The 26,898-nt window shown below is 35.8% G+C and overlaps 2 protein-coding genes across 7 annotated transcripts in view; one reads left to right on the forward strand and one right to left on the reverse strand.

Moving 5' to 3' along the window:
- Window positions 1–9,716: 9,716 nt before the first annotated feature.
- Window positions 9,717–26,898, reverse strand: part of col14a1b (collagen, type XIV, alpha 1b) — a 139,630-nt gene continuing 122,448 nt past the window's right edge. For 2 of the 5 annotated variants that reach the window (XM_028035230.1, XM_028035225.1), the window contains 11 exons: window positions 18,453–18,548; window positions 18,314–18,367; window positions 18,066–18,119; window positions 17,863–17,916; window positions 17,403–17,474; window positions 15,458–15,493; window positions 15,162–15,228; window positions 14,628–14,816; window positions 14,012–14,089; window positions 13,737–13,892; window positions 9,717–11,268 (listed from right to left, as the gene is read on the reverse strand). In XM_028035230.1, coding sequence (XP_027891031.1) covers window positions 10,982–11,268; window positions 13,737–13,892; window positions 14,012–14,089; window positions 14,628–14,816; window positions 15,162–15,228; window positions 15,458–15,493; window positions 17,403–17,474; window positions 17,863–17,916; window positions 18,066–18,119; window positions 18,314–18,367; window positions 18,453–18,548 — 1,143 coding nt within the window. In that variant the 3' untranslated portion in view covers window positions 9,717–10,981. Of the gene's footprint in view, window positions 11,269–11,735; window positions 11,845–11,877; window positions 12,385–13,736; window positions 13,893–14,011; window positions 14,090–14,627; window positions 14,817–15,161; window positions 15,229–15,457; window positions 15,494–17,402; window positions 17,475–17,862; window positions 17,917–18,065; window positions 18,120–18,313; window positions 18,368–18,452; window positions 18,549–26,898 lie in introns of those variants that run through there. The other 3 variants (XM_028035227.1, XM_028035229.1, XM_028035228.1) reach the window with 3 other exon arrangements.
- On the forward strand, window positions 19,928–26,158 carry LOC114155371 (C-type lectin domain family 2 member D-like). Of its 2 annotated transcripts, XR_003597726.1 has the most exons (8): window positions 21,044–21,082; window positions 21,171–21,248; window positions 21,329–21,456; window positions 22,672–22,780; window positions 23,570–25,171; window positions 25,592–25,882; window positions 25,974–26,012; window positions 26,138–26,158. XR_003597726.1 is itself a non-coding variant. In XM_028035235.1 (6 exons), exons 1-5 carry the CDS (start codon window positions 20,165–20,167, stop codon window positions 22,756–22,758), a joined length of 588 nt encoding a protein of 195 aa, XP_027891036.1. In that variant the 5' UTR covers window positions 19,928–20,164; the 3' UTR covers window positions 22,759–22,780; window positions 23,570–24,682. The 2 variants fall into 2 exon arrangements, 1 of the variants encoding a protein (XP_027891036.1); XM_028035235.1 differs by lacking the exons at window positions 25,592–25,882; window positions 25,974–26,012; window positions 26,138–26,158 and adding an exon at window positions 19,928–20,345 and having other exon boundaries at window positions 20,969–21,082; window positions 23,570–24,682.

A 26,898-nucleotide genomic window follows, 5' to 3' on the forward strand; every position in this document is an offset into this window, starting at 1 on the left:
ATTTCCATCTCCAAAAAGAAAGGATTGTAATGTGGGCGTTAGCTTTGTTATTCTTTGCAAAGGAAGATTTGGGTTTCAATCTCAGTCAGGGCTTTTTTGCGTGGGAGTTATGTGATTTTCCTGTAGATATGTAGCATTTTCCTTCAGCCCAGTCCAAAAACATGCATTTTAGAAGAATTGGACAATTTAATTTGCCTTCAGGTGAGAGTGTGTGCCCTTTCTGTCTCTCCATGACCCTGTGATGAGAGTATTGACCTGTCCAGGGTGAACTTTGCCTCTTGCCAATTGACCACTGAAAACAGGCAGCAGCCTCTCTGTGACTCTACAAGAATCAAATGGGCATGGAAAACAGATGGATGTGGAAGAAAATACACAGCCTAGGAAAACTATCACGAGATTTTAAAACTTATGACTCTTCACAGGATGCTCTTTACACTAACACAACAGACTCAAAAGAGGGGAAACGGAGTGGATGCAAATTACATACTATATTAACATTTTATGGGTTTCTCATGGAAATTTAAGTGGAAGAAAAAAAATGTGGTCGAAAAGCAACAGGAATCCTTGCGAAACAAATCTCATTCAAAGGTTTTGGGAAGATTTACAAGTCATCAACTGCAGCTTCAAGATCCACCACATATGAACGTGTTCACGAAACTACAGCTGTTGTGTTGAACCGCCAGAAACCATGTCAGAAGCTTTTTAGTTTTCCTAAGGAGAAATAGGAACAGTGTTTTTTCAACGACATCGTTCCCCAATAAAATGAAAGTAAATGTCATAATTCATTTGACAATGACCCTGACCTTGGAGGAAGAGATGGAGAATTGAAGTTACTTGAGGTCAAATGAGAAATGAGATTTGTGGATCATGCCATCTACTGCTGTCATGATTCAGTTTTATCAAATCTAGGGTCAGAGGAGTTGTCTAATGAGACATATTTAAGCAATTTATGCTTGAATTAAGGGAGTAAATGCACTTTTCATTGGTATTTATGAAGACACACATTATAGTACACCACTAGAGGGCAGTAAATATAAGTCAGCTCATGTTCAAATTAGCTTCTTATGACTGAGAAAAACTAGAAGCTTTCAGGGTTTAGTATTTTTTAAATAACCTTATTGCTACTCAATGGTGCAAAGAAACATCATGTATCTTTTCAAGTTAAAAGAGTAGAGCTTAAACCAGGGAAAATTGAATTTAATAAAATTTTTTGAAAGCACATGTGATTATCTGGTTTGTGACAGTAACATCTTAATCACGTTAACATCATCAACCTCAAACATTTTGCATCATTTTAAACTGTGAATCTAAGGTAAAACACAGACATGGAAATGAAAAAATGTGAACAGTTGTTTGCAAATTATAGATTATGTTGTAATAATAATAACTCCACAACAAATGAAACTCCTGTAATGTTTCGTGATAGCTTTTCCAGTAGGCAGACAGGATTACCCACAAAGTGCACAGGAGGCAGCTGTCCAGGAGCTTCAAACGCTCTGGGTTTACTCTGTAATATCAAGGCTAAGTATCACAATGAGAGGTCCTCTGACCTCCGTCTAGCAGACCCATCTGGCACTCAGTCAAAACCTCATTTTTAGGCCAAAACGCCTGTCTGAGTTTAGAGCCGTCTGCTTTCTGGGAGGTTAATCCGGCATTCCCTTTAAAAAAACAAACAAACTCTGAGACATGGAGAAAATAGGTTAAAATACTTTTTATAAAAAATCCCACAGCAACTACCAATACAATCGCTTAATATCTCAAGACAAGACTTGATGACAAATGTGAAAAATCTAGAGGTCAAGAAATGTAATCATGATGGATTTTCCAAAGTATGCATCATAATAATATCTTATTTACTTTCTTAAAGTTTTTGTGGCACTAATTCAACTGCAAAAAGAAGGAAGAGCAAGAAGAAATAGTGCAGTCAATGATCAAGGGCCAGAAATGGAACTGAGCCTCTTTGCTGAAGGAATAAAACTGAAGTCTGTATATTTTGTACCTGTTTTACCACCGAACCTCATTTCCTTTATTTAATTTTTTAATAAGAAAGCAAATGAGCATAAATAAATCATTACAGCCAGGCACCTAAGCCTCCTCCCCCCAGTCTCTAAAAGTGTATTGTTAGACGAGAACATAACCACTCGATGGCAGCATTTCATCATTTTAAGAACGGCATATTTATATTGAGTTATTTGATTATTTAAAATGCCTGCCAAAGATTTAATATAACAATATAATTTCATACTTTTAGTCTCCTGTAATTATTATTTATGAATACTTTTTGATTATTTCCCCCTCTGATTATACTGCAATAAGTTTATTCAGTTGTATATTTTTATTGATCATTTGCTGTTTGATGTGTATTTTGTACACTGTTGCTGGTACTACATTTTATGTTGTCTCTCTCACCCTCTTTGCAAATTAAGTTCAATAAATATATGCTTGAAAAAAATATAATTCAAAATGAGAATGTAGTAGATTTTAATCCTTTATAATTCAGTTTAATTAATTTTTCACATAGCATTAATTCACAACGAATGTTGTCTCGAGGCACAAACCAAAAAACATTTCAATTCAATCACACATACATAAAATATTATGTGTCAAAATGAGAAAAAAATAGTAAAAGTGCTCTGATTTCTTTAAAACTGCAAAAAAAAAGAAAAGACAACAACCATCTTTCTCGCCAAGCTGCATGAAGAGTCCTGCTTTAACAGTTGAGATAATTATAATCAAGCAAATCACAACTAAAGTGGTTCTAATTATTGTATTTAAGCACTCTTGGTTATTAGGAGGATGGCGTGCAATCACAAATGTCTGTCCTTCAACTTGAAAATATTCAGCAGCTGGACAAAGAAATGTATAACTGGTGATGATTTTGTTTTACCCGTTTTCTTTACTTGTGTTTACAAACTAGCAGGTTGCTCTTAGTGGTTTTACAGATTTCTTCTGGGTGCCGTTTCCTGCTTAGATTTCAAGGGGCGCATAAAAATAAAATGCGCTGAAAAAAAGTGTGAGTTACCTGCAGCAATTTAAAGATGGAGGTGTTTGTGAACATTGTTGTGTCACAATGTGGTTTCTTCATCCGCAGAAGATTAACCAACTTGCACACCTGGTGTAAACAGTCTTAAAATAACTGAATCTTTTATCGTCTCAGACTAAGAAACTTAATCTGACTGCATTTATTCATTGTGGAGACAAAAACACATTACTATAGTTGTTTGACAACATCACTTTGTGGGACCCAGAAAATTTACTAAAAATAAATGTAACCGAATCTTTAATGCTTTGCTTTTTGTAGTCGACTGGAATTTCTAGAAATTTTTAATGATTGAATGGAAGCTTGTGCTTTGGTTAGATGAGGGTAAGATTAAAGACGCTTGCTGGGTTTGGAGTGAATAATAGTACATATGTCTAGAAAAGCATCTGATGCTTGCTTTTTGCTATGGTGAGAGAATTGTGATGCTGTTCGACTGTTTCTTTTTCTAAGGCTCTGGGAATATCAAAGTGCACAACAATGTGATATCTGAAACACTCAGAGATTCTGAATAAAAATTGGATGGGTTGATGCTGGATCTTTCAGCAGAAAAAAGCTCCAGTTAAAAATTTATTCTCCAAGGACATCTTGGTGTCTAGACCCATTATAGATCCTACAGAAAATTTATGAGAGTGGAGAAGAGGGAACTGGGGTTTCTACAAAGTATAAACAGCAGGAGATACTGTCAAATGAATCAAGGCATGGAATTATTCAAATTTGTCAGTGTGAGTTTATGTTTCTTTTATAGACATATTTATCAGGGATGTCTATAAATGTAGATGTTGCTGTGGTTTGTGCATGTAGACCAAATTTGAGTGTCAATCTCCTTTTAAAATCCGAATCTGCAGACATGTACATCCAAAAACATAAAGACAGGACCTGACAAACACTGAAAATCCTTAACTTACTTTCCATATTTGTTGCCTTTTCACTGGAACAGTCACATAATTCACACCTATGATTTCAAACATGAATCTATCTTTTAAATCTGTTGAGATAAGATAAGATAAATCTTTATTGTCATTGTCACAAGAACAACGAAATTTAAAAAGTGCCATCAGTCAGTGCATATGCTTAAAAACAAAAAATAACTGTCTCACAATTCACACACAATGTAAGAATTAACAAATAACTGGTAAAAAAAAAACCAAAAAAAAAAAACCTAATAAATAAGAACAGCCACATTCTCACATACATCATTCATGATGTATTTTGCCATTTAAACAAAGTCACAGGTACTGACACTTAGGCCACTGTTAATGAAGCTTTTCAAAATTCTGCAAGCAATTAAAAAAGGACAAATGCATAAGACACTTAACTTTGATGAGAAGAAAGAAAAAAATTAGGTTGAAGAAAGGATGAATATTGGGGGTCAGATCTAAATACCTTCTTTGCAAGTAAGCTGTGGAAGAACTTCCTGAAATTCAGATGCATATAAGTGTGATTCATGAAACGCAAAGGAGGAAGTGCTGCAGCCTTTGGTCTCTGTGTGAGGTCTTTTCTCGCTCCCCGTCTTCCTCCCTCAGTGATGTTTGATTTGAGAAACAAAGGTGAGTTTAAACATGAATTGTGTGATTCTACAACATCAAACAGCGTTTATTTTATTTTTTTATCACTGGTGTCAGTCGGTGCGGTTTTAAAGCCCTGAACATCACATGTCAAATGAAAAGAAAACACGATGAAGAGGAGCAGAATTCTTGTTTTGCCTGAGGAGAGAATTATCCTAAGAAGGAATCCTCCTTAGAAACTATTAGACTGCTTCTGTGGATGAATCACTTAATGTTTAATTATTGGACTTAAATGGAAATTCATCTAAGCAGATGTAAAGTGGAGGTGCTTCACTGAGCTCTCATCTCCTCCTGCTCGGCCTTTAATTGGATCTTCTTTTTCTCATGTTTGCTTTTAAGCTCTTTTGCTTTAAGCTTCCCTATAATTCCCTTTTAGAAAACCCTGGTTAATGATGCAACTATGCTTCAGTTAAATGGGGAAAAAATCCACAGAATAAAATTTTGCCTTATTTGTTCAGTTAAAACATATCTGCTTTAAAGTACTACGTACAATTAAGTGTATCTTCAAAAGTATTATATTATCATATAACCCACATCTATAATAGAGTAGATCCAAAATTTGGGAGCTGAGAGAAGGGAATGGATGCTATCCAGACGTCAACACTACTGAACACGTGGGATTTGTTTGAATTTGCTGATTATGTCAAATCGACCAATGCAACCATTCAGCAACAAATGCTGAATCAGATGTAATCCCACAGCTGTGTGTGACCAAGCCGGCAACCTGTACAACTTCTAGGTGTACAATTTTTTTTATTTGTTAAATGGATGCATCTTTAAAGTAAAAATATTGTTTTCTTCAAATCTAAATTTTCCAATCGAAAAGTAAAATGACACCAAACACAGGTGTTAAGCAGAGAAAGCTGTTTTGCACTGACAGAAAGGATTTGACAGGTTTATGATGGGTGCAGCCACTGTACTCAGCTCTGCTGCTCAATCCACAAATGCATTTCCTCACAAACGTGGCTCCATTTATGGGGCATATTAATGTGAATCTTCATGAGCGCCCACAAAGTCTCTGCATAATGTGCTAAAATAGGAACCTGCATTATTTTGTCACTGCTATAACATTTGAGCGCCATTATGCAGGAAGTTACGGTTTGTGCGAACAATTACAGAACATGTAGTTCACTATATGCTAATGAGAAACACAACTGGTCAGTTTAAGTAACACAAATAATGTTGGTAGTGAGTCAAACTACTAGCCTGCATTCAATGTCTAGATTTTTATGCACTGATTCAGAAAATTTACACCTTATTCATTTTATTTTTGATCTATTTACTATACGACACCCAAAGACTTCAGACAAAACCACTAAAGATTCATTTCGTTATATATTAACCAATGCTTTGTGTGAGAAACATCTCATAAATGCAAGAAATACAAAGATCAAGCCACTAATTAGATGCAGTACAAACAATTCAGACATTAAATGGAGCCGTCACTGCCAGAATAAACTGAGCATAGTTAGCTGCAGCTGCTTAGATTCAGGACGTTTCCGTGGAGACCCGCACCAAAACATTTTTTTGCTGAAAGATTCAAATCTGTGACCACGAATGAACGACACACTCACTTCAACACACTCCTCACACCAACGAGGCTCCCCACCTGCTGAGCCCCACAGACGAGGCACTCTGCAAGGTTTATGCTTTCTATTCTCACACACCCAAAAACACCCCACAACACACACACACCCACCCACCACACACGTCTATTTCTGTGAAAATCCTTGTTACCAGAACTCATTCCTTAACCATGACAACTAAAGCCAAACTACAGAAACCCAGTGGCAGCTGATGTTTTCCAGCTTAGATGTGGTTTTTAAGTTTTTCATTTAAAGTTTTCACTTTTGTCTTATCGCTCTTAATATGACATCTATAAAGTTACTATACCAATTTATGACAGCTTGAATGTTCTGTTTGTTTTAATTATAAAACACTTCCCAGACATCTTAATTACAATTTTAATGCAAGTTGTTAAGGGGATTGTGCATTTTCCATGGGAAAATAGTATAAGTCATATTTAATCGACTTAATATAGTTAGGATGAATGTGAACTGTTAACATTATCTAGAACTTTAACCCTCCAGAAGACTCAAGCGTCACAGAGATGGTAGAGAAGCTGAACCTAAACCATCTCATCTCATGAAATGCTATAAAATGGATAAATGAGAGAAAGCCTGGCTGGAGCAGATAGTTGGACCCTGTGGGACATTGCTAATAGGAAGGAGGAATCAGTATGACCCCCTCCTGAAGAGTGGGGGGGGGTCATAACTTTGACCCCTCCACGACTCTGTTTCTTACAAAGTAGAAACATACAGTAGCTGTTTCTACTTTGTAACACTAGAAATGAACAGGCAGAAATTATATTTAAGAAGAACATTTTCATTTTTAGACTATTCTTTGTCGTATATGTTGAAAAAAGGAGCATTTTTTCTTCATGTGAATCAAGAGCATTTATTGTAAGTACTTTTAACTCTTTGAATAAGAAAGATCCTGATTCTTTTACAATATGTGCTGGAGCTGCTATGACTGGAGTGAGTTCATAACTTTCTATGATCGTTACAGAAAAAGAATGTTACATTTGAAACATCAACACATTGATAAATTATTTTGCTATTGTCAAGAAAATCCGAGCTCATCCCACTTCCCCATGCTGGAGATTTAAGTTTAACAGTAATAATAAATAAAGTTATCTTTAAAATGAATCACTCAAGTGATATCAAGGCCCAACAGTAGACTTAAGTGTCAATAAAATAAATCTAGTTGTGTGTGTTGTTTTTGTCTCATGCAAACTTTGCTTTAATTCTACTTTTTTCTATCTAATCATAAGAAATCATAGTCAGTCAGAAAGAGTCATTAAACAGGAAAAGCAGGTTTCCTGGAAAAAGAGGAAGTTTCCAGCCTGCAGAATTATAAAAATAGCTGAGACTATTCCTTAGTTTAAAGGTAAAGTTTTAAAGAATGAAATCTAAACATTATTAGTAATTGGATAAGATTCAAAGTAAAATACTTATATGAATATTGGTTTACTTGTAATAATACTTACACTTATATTTGTGGGAACACTTACAAGAAAAACAAGTAACTGTAACTTTAGTAGTAAATAATTAGAATCATGTATTATTCTTGGTTTCTTTTCAGAAAAACATCTGTAATAACTCACATTAAGATCATAATAAGAGTAACTAATAAGTTATGGTTATAAAATCATAAATGAATGATAGATCAGAGAAGCTGAAGAAAATAAATGTGATATAAGTTATGGTTATAAAATTATAGAAGCTAAAGAAAATAAATGTGATATAAGTTATGGTTATAAAATTATAAATGAATGCTAAATCAGAGAAGCTAAAGAAAATAAATGTGATATAAATGTGATTTTGACATTAAACTTGAAATGGTGTAAAAAGGTGTAACTGCAATTAAACATCACTGATATGTTGGAGGTAGAGAGTAGGTGAAAGGTTGTGCAGGCAAGGGACATAGGAGGTTGAGCAACCCTGAGACATTGGCACAGACATCATGACATAATGTCTCTTAAGACAGTGACGGATATGAGATCATCTGTCTAAGCAGACAGATAAACCCTATATAAGGTGGGTGCAAAAGAGGAACCTTTCGTTGGATCCTCCGGGCAGCTTCGAGCCAAGATCGAGATGGACAAAGAACTCTGCAGCTGAAGAAGAGCCGGGGCCACGGAGCCGAAGACTGTCTCGCTCATGGAGACCAACCCGTCTGGCCCACAATCTGTGGCTTCGAATCGCACTTCTCTCATCGGCTGGGTTCAGACCCCAAAGACAAAGATGAAGACAAAGACAAAGGCAAAGACAAAGAAGAAGAACTGGTGCCTTTTTTCCTGCCAGCACCAAGTCCTGTGTGACCTCAGCATCCATGCGGAGAGGAGGCTCATCAGACCTGCGGAGATCCTGGCCTTCATCGATCGGCGTCTTCCTCCTGCTGCAACACCTTCTTCATCATCAAGCCAGGTCTGGGGTTCGAAACGCCAAACTCCGTCCGTCTCTTTCAAAGGTTCCCTTTTTTAGTTCTCAGTGTCAGCAGTAGGGAAAGATAGACTAGATGATTGATTTTACTTATTTGATTATTTCTGCTACTGAATTAAGCTGTACTGACCCTTGCAAAAATGCCTTACTAATAAAATATTTAGCATAAAGAAAATCTAAAAGATGTTGTGGACATTCAGTTAATGAGTCACCTTAAAGTTCTTTGATGGTTGTAAAATAGCTGTGATGTTTGATTCTGGAGAGGAAAAGTGGAAAATATTTTTAGGTTGCTGGTAGCCCATATTTAAAACATCATCCTTGGGACTCGCCCGAGTCACTAAAACCTACCTGGTTCAATAACAAATGCAAGTTGTAAAATAGAGAACGAGCGACCGTTAACAGGTGTGCTCTGTGAAACTAGTTGGCTGTAGGCTGCTCAGTCTGGCTAATTCACAGGGGGAAGAAGGGTGGGACACCTGGATGTAGGCCGTCAGATAACCAGGCGAATCGTTTCTCGAAACCAGCTTAAACAGAGTTTACTTCAGTTCTGGACAGGGTAAATCCCAGCAGATTTAGGAAACTCAACGGACCCGTTAGACGGAGAGCTGGTAGCACATCTCCCCTCTCAGAAGAGGAAGTACGAGAGTGAGAGAGTAGAGACAGAAAGGAGGGGGGGGGGGGTGTTGCACAACAACACTATAAACACTTATTGTAAAACATTGAAGAAAATGTAAAACTTGTGGCACATAAGGGGGAAAGCTTTGAACTTTGCAGTTTTAATTTCAACCACTGCTGTGAAACAGGTGCAATCCTGAATTCAGTCAGACACAGCACAGCTGAACACTTTACCACCTGTTGAGGATTCAACCTCAAATATAAAATTATTCTCAGTTTGCTCTGAGATTTCCACTCTCAGACCAGAGGATGAAGGAGCAATAGTGAACTAGGTGGTCCAGCCTTTCTGCCAGGTGTTCAATCTGCTTCCTGCAGTTTTAGTGCTCATTTTAGAGCTTCCTGTTCAAGTTTAATTATTCCCCCCAGTTCAGTCACATTCCCTGCTGAGGGACAGCATCACAATTAACCAGACCACACACAGACACAACTCCAAATGCTTGTACTTCAGTTTTATTGTTCTGAGAAAATCAACACCAAGTAAAAAATAAATTACTTCCTTGATTTTTTTTTAGTTTTAAACATCTTGATCAGAAGCTGCAGTAACAGACCAAATGCTTCAGAAAAAAACCGAACGGAGGAAACATTTACAAAATTGAAAATGTGATTGGGCTTAATTTAATCACACCGACAAGGAAAACGGGAGTGAAAAAAAGGTCCAGCATGAAAACTAAGATAATAAACCAATCATGCATATGGAATTAGTGTGCTTAAGTTATTTTTACTCATTTATTTTCTAAAGCTGACCTAAAATTAAAAAATAAATGAGTGTAGAGTATTTTCTCTGGAACAGATGGCTAACAGATTACAAATACAAACAGGAAATGTTGAAAAAAAATTAAACTGGTAAAATTAAAAGGCAAGAGGTGAGAAACAGCAGTTTGTATGTTTTTTGCCCACATTGTCTATGGATTTATAAAGTTTTAGTTTAATCAATCTTCTCATACATACAGGTTTTAGCTTAATATTATATCAATAAGCATTCATAAAACCATCTTGATATGTAGGTTAGGTGTATCTGTGGCTTTATCAGGTCAGAAATGAATACATCTCATGTTAAAATGAAATAAAAACATGCAAAACTCCACAAATACCAGTTGTGAAGATGGAAAAATCCATGGCTGCAAATTTTACGTGCCTTCAAAACAGAGGGGTGGGGTATTAATCACACAGCTCGATGCAAACACGACCAAAATAAAGGATTACAGGAAATGTTGCACTGTAAACCCATTTTACACCTTCACTGGTTAAATAAACAAATGAAAGGCTCAAGCAAATCTTTCCCTGGCTAACAGGCATCAAAAGAGACCTTCAAAGAAAAGATACTTTACCTTACCATCAAAGTACTAGAAAAAACACTAGGAGGCACTTAAACAACCAGGTGAAAAACAGAAAGACCTGAAAACAAATCAATAAATTGAATACTGACAGTTTTTGGGTACTATGAACAAAAGTTCAGTACCTTTCTGAGCACTTTGCTTGACCTAAACAAAATGAATAAAACTAAATAAATCTGTTCTGTCGAAGTTAATTCAATAGCATAGATGAGTTAAGTTTTCCCGACCTCATTTCCCCTCCCGTTCCATCTCCAATGTCCATAAGAAACCCCCTACATCAGGCACTTGTTGATTAGTTCATAATGGCTCCAAGCCTTCCAATCACAAAGAGCAAGCGTCCCTCTGTCCTCCAGCTTCCTCCTCTCAGTTAGTTAGTTTAGGAAGATTCTTCACTCCTCTCTTTATTCTCCTCTTTGTCCCGGCTTGCACCTCTTCCGCCTTCCGTTTGCTGCGGTACACACCGGGGGACCTCAGCTCGACATCGTCCAGCGCCAGCGCGGGGTCATCAGGCGAGACGGGTTGAGGAGCTGGGTAGTTGGGCTGGTAGTAGCGGTATGGGTCATCCTCTTCTGCCTCTCCGTAGTTTTGGAAGACGCTGGACGGAAGTTGGACTGGAGGGATACCGTGGACGTCAGTGATCTCTTCAACTTCTGCGCGGTCAGTCACCCAGGAATTGATCCCACCAGTGCCACCAAGTTGAGCAAGCAGTCAGTGAGCGCCCCAAAGAAAGATGGTCGATTCCCATCACCAAGGAAAAGAGTGTTTGGAGGGAAATTTGTCGGGATTTATTTGGGTTAACGTAAGGATGGGTAGAGATAAAAAGGAAGGAGTAAAAGAAAGAGGAACAAGAGTTAGCAAGAGTTACCAAGCCATGAGTAACGAGGTTATGGAGTCATAGGACTATGAGCAAGTTAGGAGAAGTTCTAGATAAACTGCTTCAAGATTAAAGTTAGCGTAAGTAACATTTGATTTTATATTTAAAAAAAAAAATCATATCTCATAAGCAAATATTAGATTTGTTATCCATTAGCTTACATTCAGACTGTCACAATGCCACAAAACTAATCTATCTCTCTAGAATTTCTGTTACTTGAAGTTAAAACGTGCGTTATATATATTAGGTTCTGTCTTGCTTAGTTGCTTTACAGAGGTGATCTGTGTTACTGGAGTTTGTACAAAGTCAGTAAAAGTTCTGGATTAAAAAAGAGGAACTGGATGATCGTAATCTAGAAGAAAAAGTCAGAGAAGGATGACGGTCAAGGTAAGTTTCATGATTTCATCCCACCTCAACACTCTTCAGCCTTATACAATACAAATATTTGATGTTGTGTTCTCATTTTACATGCAAAAGTATCCCACAAACTAATAACTAATATGTTCAACTTGTGAATATTGTGGTGTTGCTATGTGCTAAAATGGCATGTTTTATATGTTTACTTCACTCACCCATCATTGTTCAATAAATATTTAAAGAAAAGGAGGCATTTTTTTTTCATTCTAATCTAAATATTGAAAATATGACAAGAATATGGTGTGAATGTGCACATGTAGAGACAAGTTATTTTCTTGAAACCTTTGTCTTGGCCATAAACCCCAGAGTTTTGCACATACCACCCACCATGGTAGAAGTTGTAATCAGCTAATGGACTGACAAAAACTTTATCGCCTTCTTCAGTTTGAAGCCTCTGCAGCTGTTAAAGTTCTAACTTGTGGTTGATGCTTTGCAGAAACAGTTCAGTAGTCACCATAACGTTTTTCTGGTGAAGCTTGACAGTGAAGTGACAAGAGGATGTTGGACAAACAAACACAAAAGCAGAAGAAAGGGTAAAACATGCAGGATCTGCCACAAGCTTTACAGGACAGTACCATTCAGACTGCTGTGTGACCTTTAACCTCAACACACATTAAAGATCAACACAACCATGCATTAGATGGCAAAAGATGACTCTTACAAAGGGTTTTGAACAATAAAATGTTGGAGATTTTTATAATTGGTGTAAACTATTATCAACAATTTACCTGATCACTTAGAAATATCGTAGAAGTGATCTGTTTTGTCTAATGACTTATGGTTTAATTGCGAAATACCCTCCAAAGAGCATCTTTAATTAAATACATACTCAGTAAACCAACAAAGCAGCAACTCAGGTGAAACAAGATAAAATATAGAATTTATTTGTGGTTTAGTTACTCTTCTGTGGAGAAAACCATGCAATTTCAAACAGATGCTGCAGGCAAGAACTTAAAAACAAGATTAAATGGGTTGGTCTCCCACTTGTTTTTATATCAACATTTTTAATAACTATAATTTTGTCTGCTATTTTCTTTCTCTATTCTGTATTTTTTACAATTACAACCTTAATGGTTTTCTTAAGAAGCTTATGGTGAAAACTAGTAGCTTAGGAACATATATATATATTTAAGTTAGTAAAACATGTTTCTAAGTTTGCATGACTTCCACTTTTGGGACAAGTAAGCCAGAAACAGTTTAGAGCAAAGTAAATGTTTCATAAGTTTGCATTCATTTCCCTTCTTCCTTGTCACTTTTAGAATTATAATTTCAGAAACAATTGCTTTGTTAAAATTTAGATTTAATTATCTTTTCAACAATGAACTAAATGCTCATTGTCCAGTTTAGTGTTCTAAGTGAACTCAGAGCAAATCAAGAGGCATAAACAGGCATGAAGCTCATTTTTCCTCAGAGGTGGAAATTTACACATGGCTCCTTGTTGTTTGGATGTTTCGCTTTGTGTTTCATCAAAAAACAAGACCAATGCAGATAAAACGATGCAGCATAAACAATCAAACAGACATGTGGTGATAAAGCAGAATCCTTTACCATAACTGAGTATTTAAAGGTGTTTCATGTTTCACCTTTAAATACAAACAGTGGGAGGGTGGACTTTGATAACATGCAAGCTGTTTAACTCAGTAGAAGCCTTTGAAGATGAAAAGCGGCTTATTGAATGAAATGTTTCACCTGAGAACCCTCCATAGAAAAGATTAACACGACGACTGAAATAGTTTCATGCTCAATTATATGGTTTATGCCATTAAGACATTGAAGTTGCCTGACGACGCAGCACACATTATAATTGTTCCTTTAAAGCCTACGCACCTCCAACATTGTAGCCCAAACAAGAGTTCTGGTCACAGTAACCCGGCGGTCCTGGAGGGCCGACTGGACCGGGAACTCCGGGCCGACCAGAAGTTCCAGGATTTCCAGGGCGACCTGTTGGACCCTGGCTGCCAGGTCTGCCCAGTCCTTGGGGACCTACAGAGTGGAAAGGTTAGAGTTCAACTATTCACACTATATTTACATAAATTGTTAAAGAAAAACTAAACATGTATTCAAAGATCAAGCAGAGATCCCGCGTGGAATTTATGATTTACCAGGAGGTCCTGGAGGTCCTCTGGGGCCCTGGACACCAACGCCTGCAGATCCCTTCTCCCCCTTTTCTCCCGGTTGACCTGGAAACAGAAATAAACAATTTTTTTAGACTAAAGAAAGTACAAATTGTTATTCTTCTACCTTTTAAAACAAATCCTTATGCATAATGCTAACTTTCACAAATATTTTTAAACTTCTTACTGCCAGAAATTATTTTGTTATATAAAAATGTGTTTTTAGTGTTAAAAAGATTTTAAATTATGTAGCGGTTTATTAATTTAGACATAGTAAGTACAAAATATACAAATGTTTAACATTTAGTATGTTTAGTTTGACATAACTCCAACCAATAGATTGTTGTAACGTTTTTCTATGTTTTATATGTGATGGTTGGTATATATTGAATATGCATCAGCAGGTGTGTGGTACACACACACCTCAGTTGTGTGGATGTTTGAGGCTATTATGTGATAATAGTCAAGAGGAGGATGGAGAATATCTTTATTTTCTTTATATTATCTTTATAACAAACACACTTCGATTTTTAAGACAGCTTTTGATTTTCAGTATCTGAAAAATCTCAAAGCCAAAAGTCATCTGCAACTTTAACTGCTTCACCTCGTTCTCCAGGATTTCCATTTTGACCATTCTGGCCAGGAAAGCCTGGCCTTCCTGGTGGTCCCTGTTCTCCCTGGGGCCCCGGGGCACCTTCCCGACCAGGTTCTCCTGGAGGTCCAGGCACTGTGCGGATGGACACTGGTGGACTGGGCGCTTGGTTCAAGATAGTGTTGTAGCGTGACATGTGACCTGGAAAAGGGACAAAAAAACAGGAGAAAGTCAAGTCGCATTATGAAATTTGTTGAATAAAAGCAACACATGATGGACAAAAAAGCAGCTCAATGGATTAAAGGGAAGAGTTTGGGAACCTTTGATTGTTCAACTACTAATATTCTTCAGATAATTCATACAGGTAGAAAAGTGTGACTGTGAACAACAGAGTAAGGGTTCCCTCAGATTTTGGGAGTTGATTTGTGTCGTTTACACAAAACAGACCCTCATGCTTGTGATTCTATGAATATGATCAATGCCAAAGAAAACTCAGGACTTATTTTAAGGCCCATTTCTCCATGTCATCCTCTCTTCCTAACTTACTTTGGATCAGCTGCTCACAGACTTGTCTGGCAATGGCCTGAACTGATGCCGTTGACTGAAGGTCACCCTGTAGACAAAGTAAAGATTATTTAATGTAGTTTGAGATTTCCAGCCTCTCATTCATGCTGGAAACTTGGTTAATGTATGCTATGTTCCTCTGTCACTTATTTATGTATCTCAGTGATTTGATGTTTTGAGAAATTACTTTACCTGAACATTTGAACAAAATATTACAGCTAATGTAATATTTATGATACTTTCATTTACTTAAAATAATATAGAAAAAAGACACCTACCCGTTCACCTTTCTCTCCCTTTGTTCCTGGTGGACCCTGTAATAAAACATGTAAAAAATAATATTAATAACAAAAATAAACATACAAATAATGTACATGAGGAAATATGGTTTTCAGACTTCATTGACCTCAAAGCAAAATTCACCTCAATGAAAGCTGTGAAAATCTTCAGAAAAACAAAGCTGATTGGAAAATACAAAAAATCCCCTTTTCCATGGCATTTCTATTCACATCTCTCTACATCTACCCATTATAGCCATGAAAAGGTTAACATTTAGCTGCGTCCTTTTGATCAACTGTTGTGACAGCTCACAGACGTCAGACTGCACTATGCTGTAACCCCTTTAGTCAGTAGGGCTATCTGTATCAGATAGCATTCAGACTATCTGATGCACTCTTTTCTGCAGCTCAGTTCACACGTTTTCTATGAGCTTTAGGTTAAGGACCTGAGAAAGCCATGGAAGAAGGCTGATTTAGTGGCTAGTGAACCAGGTCTTTTTGTTTGGCCATATGCTTTGAGTTTTTTTGGTGCCAAAAGAAGAATATTCACATATTCTTTCATTGAGTGACAGCAAACGCTCCTGAAGTTTTTGTTGTTGAACATCTACATCTCAAAGACACACAATACCAGTGGTAGTCCCAGTGCCATTTAGCATTTGTTCATACTGGCCTTACTTAAATTGTGTGTTCTCTTGTCTTTCCTGTTTTGTAGACTGGTTAAGACAAATCAACCTCTTTATTATGGAATATTTATACCCATGACTTGTGGGTATAAATTTAATAAATTTACATTTATTAAATGTAAAAGTTGGATGTTATTCTATTTTTTCAATGTGAGATTATGCTGCATTAAAATATTTATTTATTGTGATATTTTACAGACTTTAGCAGAGTCTAATCTTTACCTTAACTTCATGCTTAATATGTAAACAAGATAAAAGAAATATGTAGAAATTTATTCCAGACTAAACAACATTTACAGAAAATCAAAAGGACAAAATAAAAAAACAACAAAAGCAAGAAAATTGCATAGATTTATCGGTTTAGAAACTGTGTCAATCCTCGACACTTGCTGCTCTGTATTTTTCTCCACTAAGTCCTCATTAAGAGCAATAACTTAACAGTGGTGCCGTAATTAACTGATGAGTGCTCTCTGCAGTCCGCCCACGCAGCGATGATTACATGCTTGACAACATTTTATCAAAGCGATACAAACTCATTTATCAGCAGCTTTTATCGCCTCCCACAGAGTCTTGTTTCTTCTTTGGCGCTGTTATGAAAATGTGGTTTCCTTTCACTCAAACGCAAATAAATGCCAAAGCAGAGAAAACAAACCAAAACAAAATGCCAGAGAGAGATGTGTTTAAATCGCCTTAGAGTTTTTCTTCTTTGCTTTGGTTTGAATTTTGCAGATTGAAATTTTAAAAAAATCCAATTTAACAACTATTGAACCAGAGTTGAGTCTTTACAATGAGAATTGCAATGCATTAGAAATTCATTAATGGGTGATCTGGGTTGAGAAATGACTTAATAAGCTGTTCATGCTGTAAAAAGAGTTGGTGAAAACTCTTGATAGAGAAGTTGTCAGTGCCACTGTTTAAGAATAACACAAAGGGTTAAACTGTTGAAGTTCTTTTCACAAAATAGTCTGAACTCAGATGTCTCCCTTTGTGTCAGTTTGAATACTCTTCACTCTGCTTTTCATTTGGGTGTCTGCGTATCAAATACGGTCATAGACAGACTGGACAGGGAGCCATTAATCCCCCGTTAGCCACCTGACCAGCTCCCAGACTGTCTGACACACTCTGCTAAGCCTGACTGACACTACGTCCTGCTGCCTCTGGGATATTTGCACAGTACTAGATTTTTCACACATAAAGAGAATATGTTCTCTTTAATAAATGCAAACCAAGAAAAAACAGGTCGGTATGATTTTCAGACTCACCGGTGGTCCCAGGGTTCCCTGTTTTCCTTGGGCGCCGGTATTTCCAGGAGACCCAGGAGCTCCTGGAGTCCCCTGAGAACACAGAAAGAAAGAATTCAGTTGAAATCAATGGTTTTACAAGAGCAATGAAATATCTCGTAATTTATCCTTCAATTTCTTTTGTAAATTTTGTATAAAGAAATAATTTGAAACTATTTCAAAAAATACATTCTCAGACCAAACTGCTTTGGAAACAGAGTTTGTCATTTTGTATTTGAAGCAACAAATGCCCAAATAATCACACATTCTGAATATATCCAATTTTAAATGAGCTTAAATACAAATGAGTCAACTGCATTTTAGAAATAAGCAATTATGTTTTGTCTTTACTTGGAGGCACAGAAACAAATTTGCTCCAGCAATAGTTTTAATACAAATCAACAAGTACTTCAATACTGGAGGAATTTTATGCAGGTCTCACCATAGTTCCCGGGGGTCCCTGTCTGCCCTGTGGGCCGTCTTTACCTGGAAGTCCCTGTAGAGGTGAAGGTAAATTATGAAGCCTGCGGTAGACTTTGACTAGTTAATGTCAGCAATAATCATTTTTTCATGGAGTCTTCAAAAATATTTTAAAGAATTCAAGTTGTTGTTTCACAGTTGTAATATTAAGACATTCGGACTGACCCTGGGTCCTGGAGGTCCTTCTCTTCCCACAGGGCCAGGTCTTCCAGGTATACCCTGAGAAAAAACATGAAGTAAGTTCTTTAAATCGCTACCATATCAATATTTACTAAAATCTCTCAGGAATGCCATGATCAATTAGCGTTCTATGAACAAATAATCTGGCCTTACAGCAAAACAACTTCAATTTAAAAAGTGAAAAGTAGAATAATCCCAGATTAAACACTGGATCTTGGGTGAACAGTTGTTACCTGTTGTCCCTGTTGGCCAGCTTCACCTTTCTGCCCCCTCTCTCCTGCAGAACCCTGCAGACAACATATCCAGGTACTGAAAATGAATCTGGTCACACAGAAACTGTAAAATGTAAATCAGAAAGCCAGAAGTTCTTACAGGGGGTCCAATGATGGAGCGTCCACTTGGTCCCTGTGGTCCAGGGGGTCCTTGAGGTCCGGGTACACCTGTATCTCCAACAGGACCTGCGGGTCCCTGATAAAAGAAGAAGATGAATGTAAAACTATTCAGATCCAGTTCTGCAGCCTGAAATAGACCAACAACTTCATAACAATTGGCAGATATTGAGTTAAATTTACTTCAGCAGATTTGCAATTTAACATTCTTTTAAACATCCTTACAAATACTGCTGCCAGAGTCCTGACCAACATCAAAACACTGGCTGTCTGTGATCCTTTAAAGAGTTCAGTAGTGGTCTGTCATGGGTTTGCTACAGAAGCATTTAACTACCAGAGGAAACAAACACAGGAGTAACATCTCATTATAATGAGAGAAAGTGTTGAAAGGTTTAAACCTCAGTGACATAATCAATCAATTGTCTTAAATAAGCATGACTAAGGCACACATACTGAACATTAAAGATAGAAAAACAATTTCTGTTATATTATCATGAAGATTTCCTAAAATATATGCATAACACCATCTGGATGTTCAAAGATGACATAGTGATGAGAAAACAATCCAGATTATGTCCAAAGTAAAGACTTTTATCTTTAAACAACTGTCAGTCTTCTTGCACACCGTGTTTTTTTAACAATCATGTTAAGGTTTTAAAAATTGGTCATAATGTTATGTTCAAACCTTCATTTCCTTCCTAAAGCCACACTGTTTCATCTGATGAAGAAAAAACTCAAACCATGCCAATCTCTAGAAGTATGGTCACATTTAAATTTAGCGTTTCATTTGAAATACTGAAAAAGTTACAAATAAGTTGACCTCTATATTTATCACATTTATTTATGGTTATATTAATGTATTTATACATCATACATCTCCAGTTTATTTAAAATAGCTATTGAAAATTTCTGGATGTACTTTTTGAATTCACAAGGTTAATCAAACTATTTCTGGCTGATGCTTGAAGCTTATTCAGTCTTACTTCCTGTTCACATATCTGAGGGTGAAAGGATGTCAAGGAGGAAATAATCACGGTTATCGTTGTACATCACATCAGCAGCAAACAAGTCCAAATATTTGCTCTTATATGGCTCAGGGAAGGAAAATAAACCACTTACATCTGTCTCATGTTTTATATTCACCACTTAAGTAAATCTTTAACTTAATGCCTGCTTTACAATACTTACAGCTATTTAATTAGCTTGTTTTATCAAAAGAAATTCTACTTTGTGACTCTAAAGAATCCTTACAGCAAAACCCTAAAAACAGATATTACAAATTCAAAAAGAGACAGTCCTGACAAGAAAAATTGTGTCAAAACATAAATCAGTTACTACAGCTTTTATATATTTAATTAAAAGTTCCTTTCAGTTTAATGTATTGAACTGAGACGCGATAATCCGTCGAGTGCGTATATGTTCTCCTGTGATAACCATCTCAGTACTTCCTGTCAAAAGCTGATTATTACACAAGAGCAGAAAACCTGGCACAAAACCTCACACATTGGCTTTGGTATTCTAATTTTGGGGGTTTTAAGAGAGAGAGAGAAAAAAATCAAATCGACTTTGAAACTCTGGTGGAATTATTTGAAATGACTTGATTGGGCTAAGCAAGAAGAGGAACTCGTACTACTGAAACGACTTCTGAAGTCCTGCAGTAGGGTAAGGAAACAATCTGCTTCCGTCCACCTTGAGATGTCTTGCAACATTTACGAAGACCCAGATCAGACCATGAAAGTGAGGTACAGCAAAGAAGTGAGAGGAAAAGAATGGACGAAAGTGGAGAAAGAGGAGAAGGTGGAAAAAGTGGTCGACATCTACGAGAGTGCCGAGACGGTGGCCTGCCATCGAGCTAATCCCTCCAGGAAGGCCCGAGGTAGGTTTTAATGAATCATAAATATTTACTACATAATCAGCTTTCTAAATATTCCAGGAATGGTTTGATACTGACAAAACCTGAGAAAGTATCAGAACATATATTACATATATAAGATATTAAAAAGGTTGCATTATTTATCTTCTTGGTGCCACTGAATATATTATGCTTTGACATCTGAAAATGTGCTCAAATTTAATAGGAAAAGTAAAAACAAGCATATCTTTAATTAGATATAATATTTATTACATTTGATTGACTTTGCATTAGTTTTGATGTTGCTTCATTATGCAATGACTGTAACTCTTTAGCCATTTCAGGATTCAGACATATAATGTTTTAAAATTTTGCTTTTTCATAAACAGACATTTTGGCATCATTTTGTAGCTTCACAACCATTTAATAAAAGGAAAACATTTCTATTGTTTATGTACCTCATTTAGAACATGTTGTAAAGAAGTCTCCACACAGCTTATGTCAAAGCTGGTTTTGAGCAGGAGTTTTTGTCCTGTGTACACTTTTAATACAAGGCTTTATAAAACAGCAGTTATTTTTGCCGTATCAAGTTAATACATTTTAGAACTTTGAAAGATAAAAAGTCAAACTCCTCCTTGATTTTGTAGGAGTTCGGTCTCAAAAACGTCCACCAACCCCCCGGAGAAACTGGTACAAGGTTGCTACAGTAACTTTGGGTTTACTCTGCCTTCTGTTGTTGGCGGGGATAAGTGTGCTACTCTGTAAGTAAAACTTCACCTTTATTTGGACAACATCTCTTTACCCACAAATATTCCTTCATTTTAACATCTATGCTTATTCTTTATGTAGTTCTATTAAGTTTGAAACATAAAGAACATTCCTTGGGTCAGAAGCAGGCACAAGAAAATCAGAACCAAAGTATAAAAGGTAGGAAATTTATTAAAGATTATGTTTCACTTGTAGTATTACAATGTTGCAAATAAAAAAAATGTAATCATTTTTTAAAGAATGGCAGGAGCTTCGTGAGTCACATTTCTACTATGCATCCACTGAGAAGAAAAACTGGACAGAAAGCAGGAAAGACTGCAAGAGCAGAGGAGGAGATCTGGTGATTTTAAATAACATAGAGAAACAGGTTTGCTTGTTATAAGATTATTTTGTGTTTTTTCTCAGTTGAATCCAAGAAGACCAGTCACATTCTCAGAACTTGTGTAATAGTACTATGTTGTTGTTTTTTTACAAAACTGTTGCAGTAATCCAGACAAAGAATGCAACAGTAGCAAGCAACTATCCCTTCCCCCCCTAATTGTAGGAACACATTGGCTTTGATACCTGTAAGTGACACAAAAAAATTATTATACAGAGATATGATCTAAAGTTCTCTGCAGTAAGAACATGAAATAATGGTTGACAATGCTAACATGCTGTAGCTTGAAGATCTAGTCTGCCAACTGGTGCCCATAAACCGAATGGTTTAAGTGGGAATGAAAGTAAAAAAATAGTTCTGCCAGGCTGTATATAGTAGTAAAAGTGGTCTGTTTGTCTCTGTTTTGTGTGTCACTTCTTTCTGAAATAAGGAAAAAACAACTTGCATTTAGTATTTATTTGTCATTTTTGACCAAACCTATTAAACACCTGATTAATATAGTTTTTGAAGAAATTTTTAAATTATACCAAAACATAGTAAATATGAATTTTCAGCATGTTCATGTACACATGAACATTTTTACCATTGGAGTAGTTTTACTATGATGGTAGAAATATAAATGTAGCTTCTTTACGCTATCAGCCCATTCTAAGTCTCCTGTAATATTACATAGTTTGATGCTTAAGGTATGTAAAACTGCATTTTGCATGACAACTTAAAAAAACAAAACAAATTAAATTAGTGGGGAAAAAAATCCATGTCAGATAAATTTAGTCTGAAGCATCATTCCCAAGTTCTTCAACAAACTGTGAGTAGACGACCGTGCTGTCATTTTACTGGGAAAGTTTTCTTAGAATCTTTTAGATTACACCACCATATTTTTTAATAAATTAACTTCTAAGTGCAATAATTTACTGTATAGACTGCCAAGTCATTAATGATTAATTTCTACATTGACAGGAACAAGAGTAATGTGATAATCATGTATTTTATTTGTAAGTGAAATTGTTGCTTTTAAATAATTCACAGCTTCACAATGTCTGATTTCTGTCATTTCAAACTAGTTCTAAATATTGTTTGGTTGTAATTTGATATCAGGTAAAATAAATTGGAAAGAATTTGTCACAATAGGGAAAAAATGTGAACTGAAAATTGAAAGTGTACATTGTCAAAAATCTTTATTTGCTTTTTAAAATTCTATAGGAGATGATTAGAAGAATGAAGATTCATGGAGATTCCTGGATCGGTCTTCAAACTTCAAACGAGTGGACTGTGAAATGGAAATGGTAGATGGATCTGACCTAGTATATAGGTGAGCAGGTTCACTTTGTACCAAAGATATGGTTAACTGAGAAGTCCAGACAGAAATAAAAACAAAAATAATGTTATGTTACTGAAAATATCAGCACATTTTCACTCAGATTGTGTTAACTCTAACAATCTGTTATCACTGTTATCAACACATACTAAAGCTTGGAACAGAGTCTAATATGTGACGAATGAAATGTCAAATGAATTGATCTGAATTTTGAGCATAAATAATTTTATTTACATCTTCAACTGGTTTTCTTTTCAATGTCAGCAGGTTGATTAAAGGTTGTTAGGTTGATCAGTTGAATGCTACAATAGTGAAATGACATGTGAATATAGCAATGCCATTTGTAATTTGATTGTTTTTATTGTATTCTGTACAGCACTTTAGTGATATGTGGTCATTTAAAGGGTCTATCTAAATTCTCCCTAGGTGTGTGTGTGTGTGAATGGTTGTTTGTCCTGTGTGTCTTTGTGTTGCCCTGCGACAGACTGGCGACCTGTCCAGGGTGAACCCCGCCTCCCGCCTGGAACGTAGCTGGAGATAGGCACCGGCAACCCTCCCGACCCCATTAGGGACAAGGGTGAACAGAAAATGGATGGATGGATGGGTGGTCATTTAAAGCTGGACTGGATTGCTGTCAGCCTTAAAATGCTCACATTTTCAGCTGAAGCAGTTTTTCATAATTGCAACACATTTTAGCTAGAGGTATCATTAATAAAAAAACAAATATTTTTTAAATAATTCCTGCTTCTTTCTCGATCTAACTGGATGTGTTCATTTTTACAGTTCCTGGAAGCAAGGAGTAATCATCAACACGGAGTCAGGGCTCAAAGCATTTACTGATCAACAGGGACTTTGGATGTACAAGAAAACAGGATTAAAATACTGGATCTGTGAGAAGAGAAATGTCCAGTATCTTTTTGATCTTAAACCTGGAAAGAACATCACTAAAGATTAAGTACTATATACAAATAATAGTTATAATTCTAATTAAGAAAAGCTATCCAAAACAAGATAAAAACAGACCTGATGAAGAATATAAAACACTTAAATACAAATCCCAGTCTGCACTGGAACAGCTAGCTTCAAGCCTTGGACGCTCATTTCTCTGCTGCACTGACGCTACACGCATCAACCCATTATATGTCGCTATAGCATTGTCACATGGTGAAATCTGGAGTCAGAGCAAAGCAGAGACTATTTATACAGTATTTTGTATTTTGCACTGCTCAAATATGCAAAGATTGTTTAACTTCAGCTTTAAGTAAAAGTTTTATTTGTGGTGGCTTAGTCTGCATTTTGAAAAGATGTTAGTTATTATTAGTGCTTTAAAAAAATAAACAGAATATGAGCATTATTTTGTGTTTTATTTAAATATTAATAATGAAAAATACATAAATCAGACATTATTCTCAAACAAGAAATACTCATCTTTATGCTTTTTACTCCAAGAACTGCTTTTTATTTATACTTAATTTATATTTTGATGTAATGCCAATTTTACTTAAATACAGTTTTTGTCTGCACTACATAAGCCTTATATTACTTGTGTAATGTTTCAATTTTAGTTAAAGATTTTTTTTAATTTGTTTTGAGCAGCAGTAATCACTAGTGCTGTTCCAGAAACAGAACTGCTGCTATCTTATATTAATCATATTTGTTTCTTTCATGTTGGAACAAACATAATTAAGATAAAGGAATAAAAACATGGTAATACATTCAACCTTTTTCGGCCATTTGCTAATAAATTACCGGTGTTCACATTATATTCATTGTGACTCTAAATCAAATCAATTGAACTTTGAGCAATTGTAAATAATGACAGGTCAAGAAAACAAATGGAAATTCCACGGAAAAACAATTACTTTTATTTAATTGACCAGAAAAACCACTTACCACGACATAAGTCAGAAAATTGCTGCCAGCTCAGTGAAACCCTGATGTATCAAAATTTATTTGAACATTTACATTTGAGTAGCTTTTTTATGTGAAGAACACTTTCTTAGGTACAAACAGGAACAGAAAGATAAACACATATATATGGAATTTTTTTCTATCTAAAGATTAAATGTTTGGTATTTGTGTGCTTATCTTCCTGCCAGAACATCCTGTGCACTTCCTACTGAAATCTGATTGGTTTCAAAAAGAGAACAAGAATTTGTCTGCTTGGCATGAGAAACTAAATGCTGCTTTCAGTTGCTTCTTTCTTGAGAAATCTTCCAACATGTATGAGAACATAGATTTTACAACTACAAGAGGCAGTGAATTATCTCAGGACAGTGAAGAGGAAACAGTTCAGACTCCAGATTCCTCTACACACCTTGATGTTGGTCTTTCACTACAAAATGAAGGTAAGTATAAAACAACAAAGACTATGTCATAAAACAGGTACATTTTAACAAAATCGCATGGATAAAGTATTCTGATCTTTACTGTGATAAGAGCAGTTTGCTATATAAATGAAACATATCTATTTTTTAAAGAATATAAACAATGCAATCAAATATATAATGACCCTTCTCTCTGCCTTTGGGGTCTTTGTGTTTTTCTTTCCTGTTTTTATTTATCGCTGTTTTGCAGAACAGAAGGAAATGTTTCCTTCTATTAAGGAAATATTAACAACACTAAGCTGATGCATATCCATTTGTATGTATCCAAGATACATACAAAATTATGTATGTATCATAATTTTGTATGTATTATGATAATATTCTAATTTTAAATATCATGTTTTGTTAACAGTAAATGGGAAATCCTAATTATCGGAAATAAAGGCTTTCAAAAATGTGTTTATTTTGTCATTTAAAGGAGCAGAGACTGAAAAACCTCCCCTGGTTGTCCAAGGAAAACCCTACAGAACTGTTTTACTAATGTTTGATCTGTTGGTCATCCTGGTTGTTGTGGATATCGGCGTTCGAGTCAAAATCTGTAGGAAATCTGATTATGATTAAATTTTCCTTAAATCGCCATAACCTTTAAGGACAATTTTAATTTTGACCCAATAGTTTCTTTCTCCATTTTTGCTGGTTTCTTTAGATCATTCAGTTGTTGAGAAACCACTGCAAGTCTGTTTTGAGAATCACACAAAGGAACAAACAGGTGAGCCAAAAGAAAATTAACGTTACAATTTCTGCAGAAAATTATCTACTGTTTTTGGAAAAAGACAAATCGACTGTAAGTTACTTTGTAGAACTGCATAAGTTTCAATGTCAGGACCAAAACTGCACAGGTACATAATTTATTAGTTGCAGTTTATGTTTCTCATGTGGTATTATCATTTTTTTGTTTTTTAGGCAGTATTACATAATTCTGTTTTTGTCAAATAACAAATTAACACCAAATCACTTTTTAAAGAATGGCAGGAGCTTCGTGAGTCACATTTCTACTACGCATCAACTGAAAAGAAAAACTGGACAGAGAGCAGGAAAGACTGCAAGAGCAGAGGAGGAGATCTGGTGATTCTAAATAACATAGAGAAACAGGTAGAGACAAGAAACATTCTCTGAATAATTACTTATTTTGTACAAAATTGTCACAGTGAAATATTACAGCCTGATTTATCCAGTCAGACAAATAAAATATCAGTCATCACACATCATCTCATTTCTGTTGTGAGAGCAGATTTTTTATTTTTCTTCACTTTAGTTGACACAAGAAAAAATAATTATACAAAGATATGAACTGAACTCTCCACAACAAGCAAATAAAACAATGGCTGATGATGCCAACATGCAGCTGTTTGAAGATCTAGTCGGACACTTGGTGCTCATAAAATGAGTGATGAATATTGAACATGTTATGTTTATATTTTGTTATTGGTGTAAGTTTCTTGCTTAAGTTTGTGTTTATCCTGCACAGTTTTAAAGTTTACTAAACTGTGTGAAACAGTTGTACTATTTTCATTTAAATTAAATACCTTTCAGTTTTTTACCTCATGAACTTTTTGCCTGACATATTTTACCTTACTATATGGTTTGGATAAGATAAAACATCTGCAATATTTGTAGTTGTAAAGAAAACTTGCCAGTAAAAATGTTTTGCCTGGCTGTATTCAGTCTGCTGTACTGAACCTTCCACTGCAGCAAGAGGAGTTTGTTTTTAAGGTACGTAAAATT

This window comes from Xiphophorus couchianus, chromosome 13 (assembly GCF_001444195.1).
Source record: "Xiphophorus couchianus chromosome 13, X_couchianus-1.0, whole genome shotgun sequence".
In the NCBI taxonomy this organism is placed as follows: domain Eukaryota; kingdom Metazoa; phylum Chordata; class Actinopteri; order Cyprinodontiformes; family Poeciliidae; genus Xiphophorus; species Xiphophorus couchianus.

What these genes read in the sequence shown, in the direction of transcription:
- LOC114155371 (XM_028035235.1), top strand. Translation starts at nt 20,165, where the DNA reads ATGTCTTGCAACATTTACGAAGACCCAGATCAGACCATGAAAGTGAGG. An exon ending in GGGGATAAGTGTGCTACTCT is followed by an intron (nt 21,083 to 21,170) that starts GTAAGTAAAACT and finishes TTCTTTATGTAG; the next exon opens with TTCTATTAAGTTTGAAACAT. An exon ending in TAAATAACATAGAGAAACAG is followed by an intron (nt 21,457 to 22,671) that starts GTTTGCTTGTTA and finishes AAAATTCTATAG; the next exon opens with GAGATGATTAGAAGAATGAA.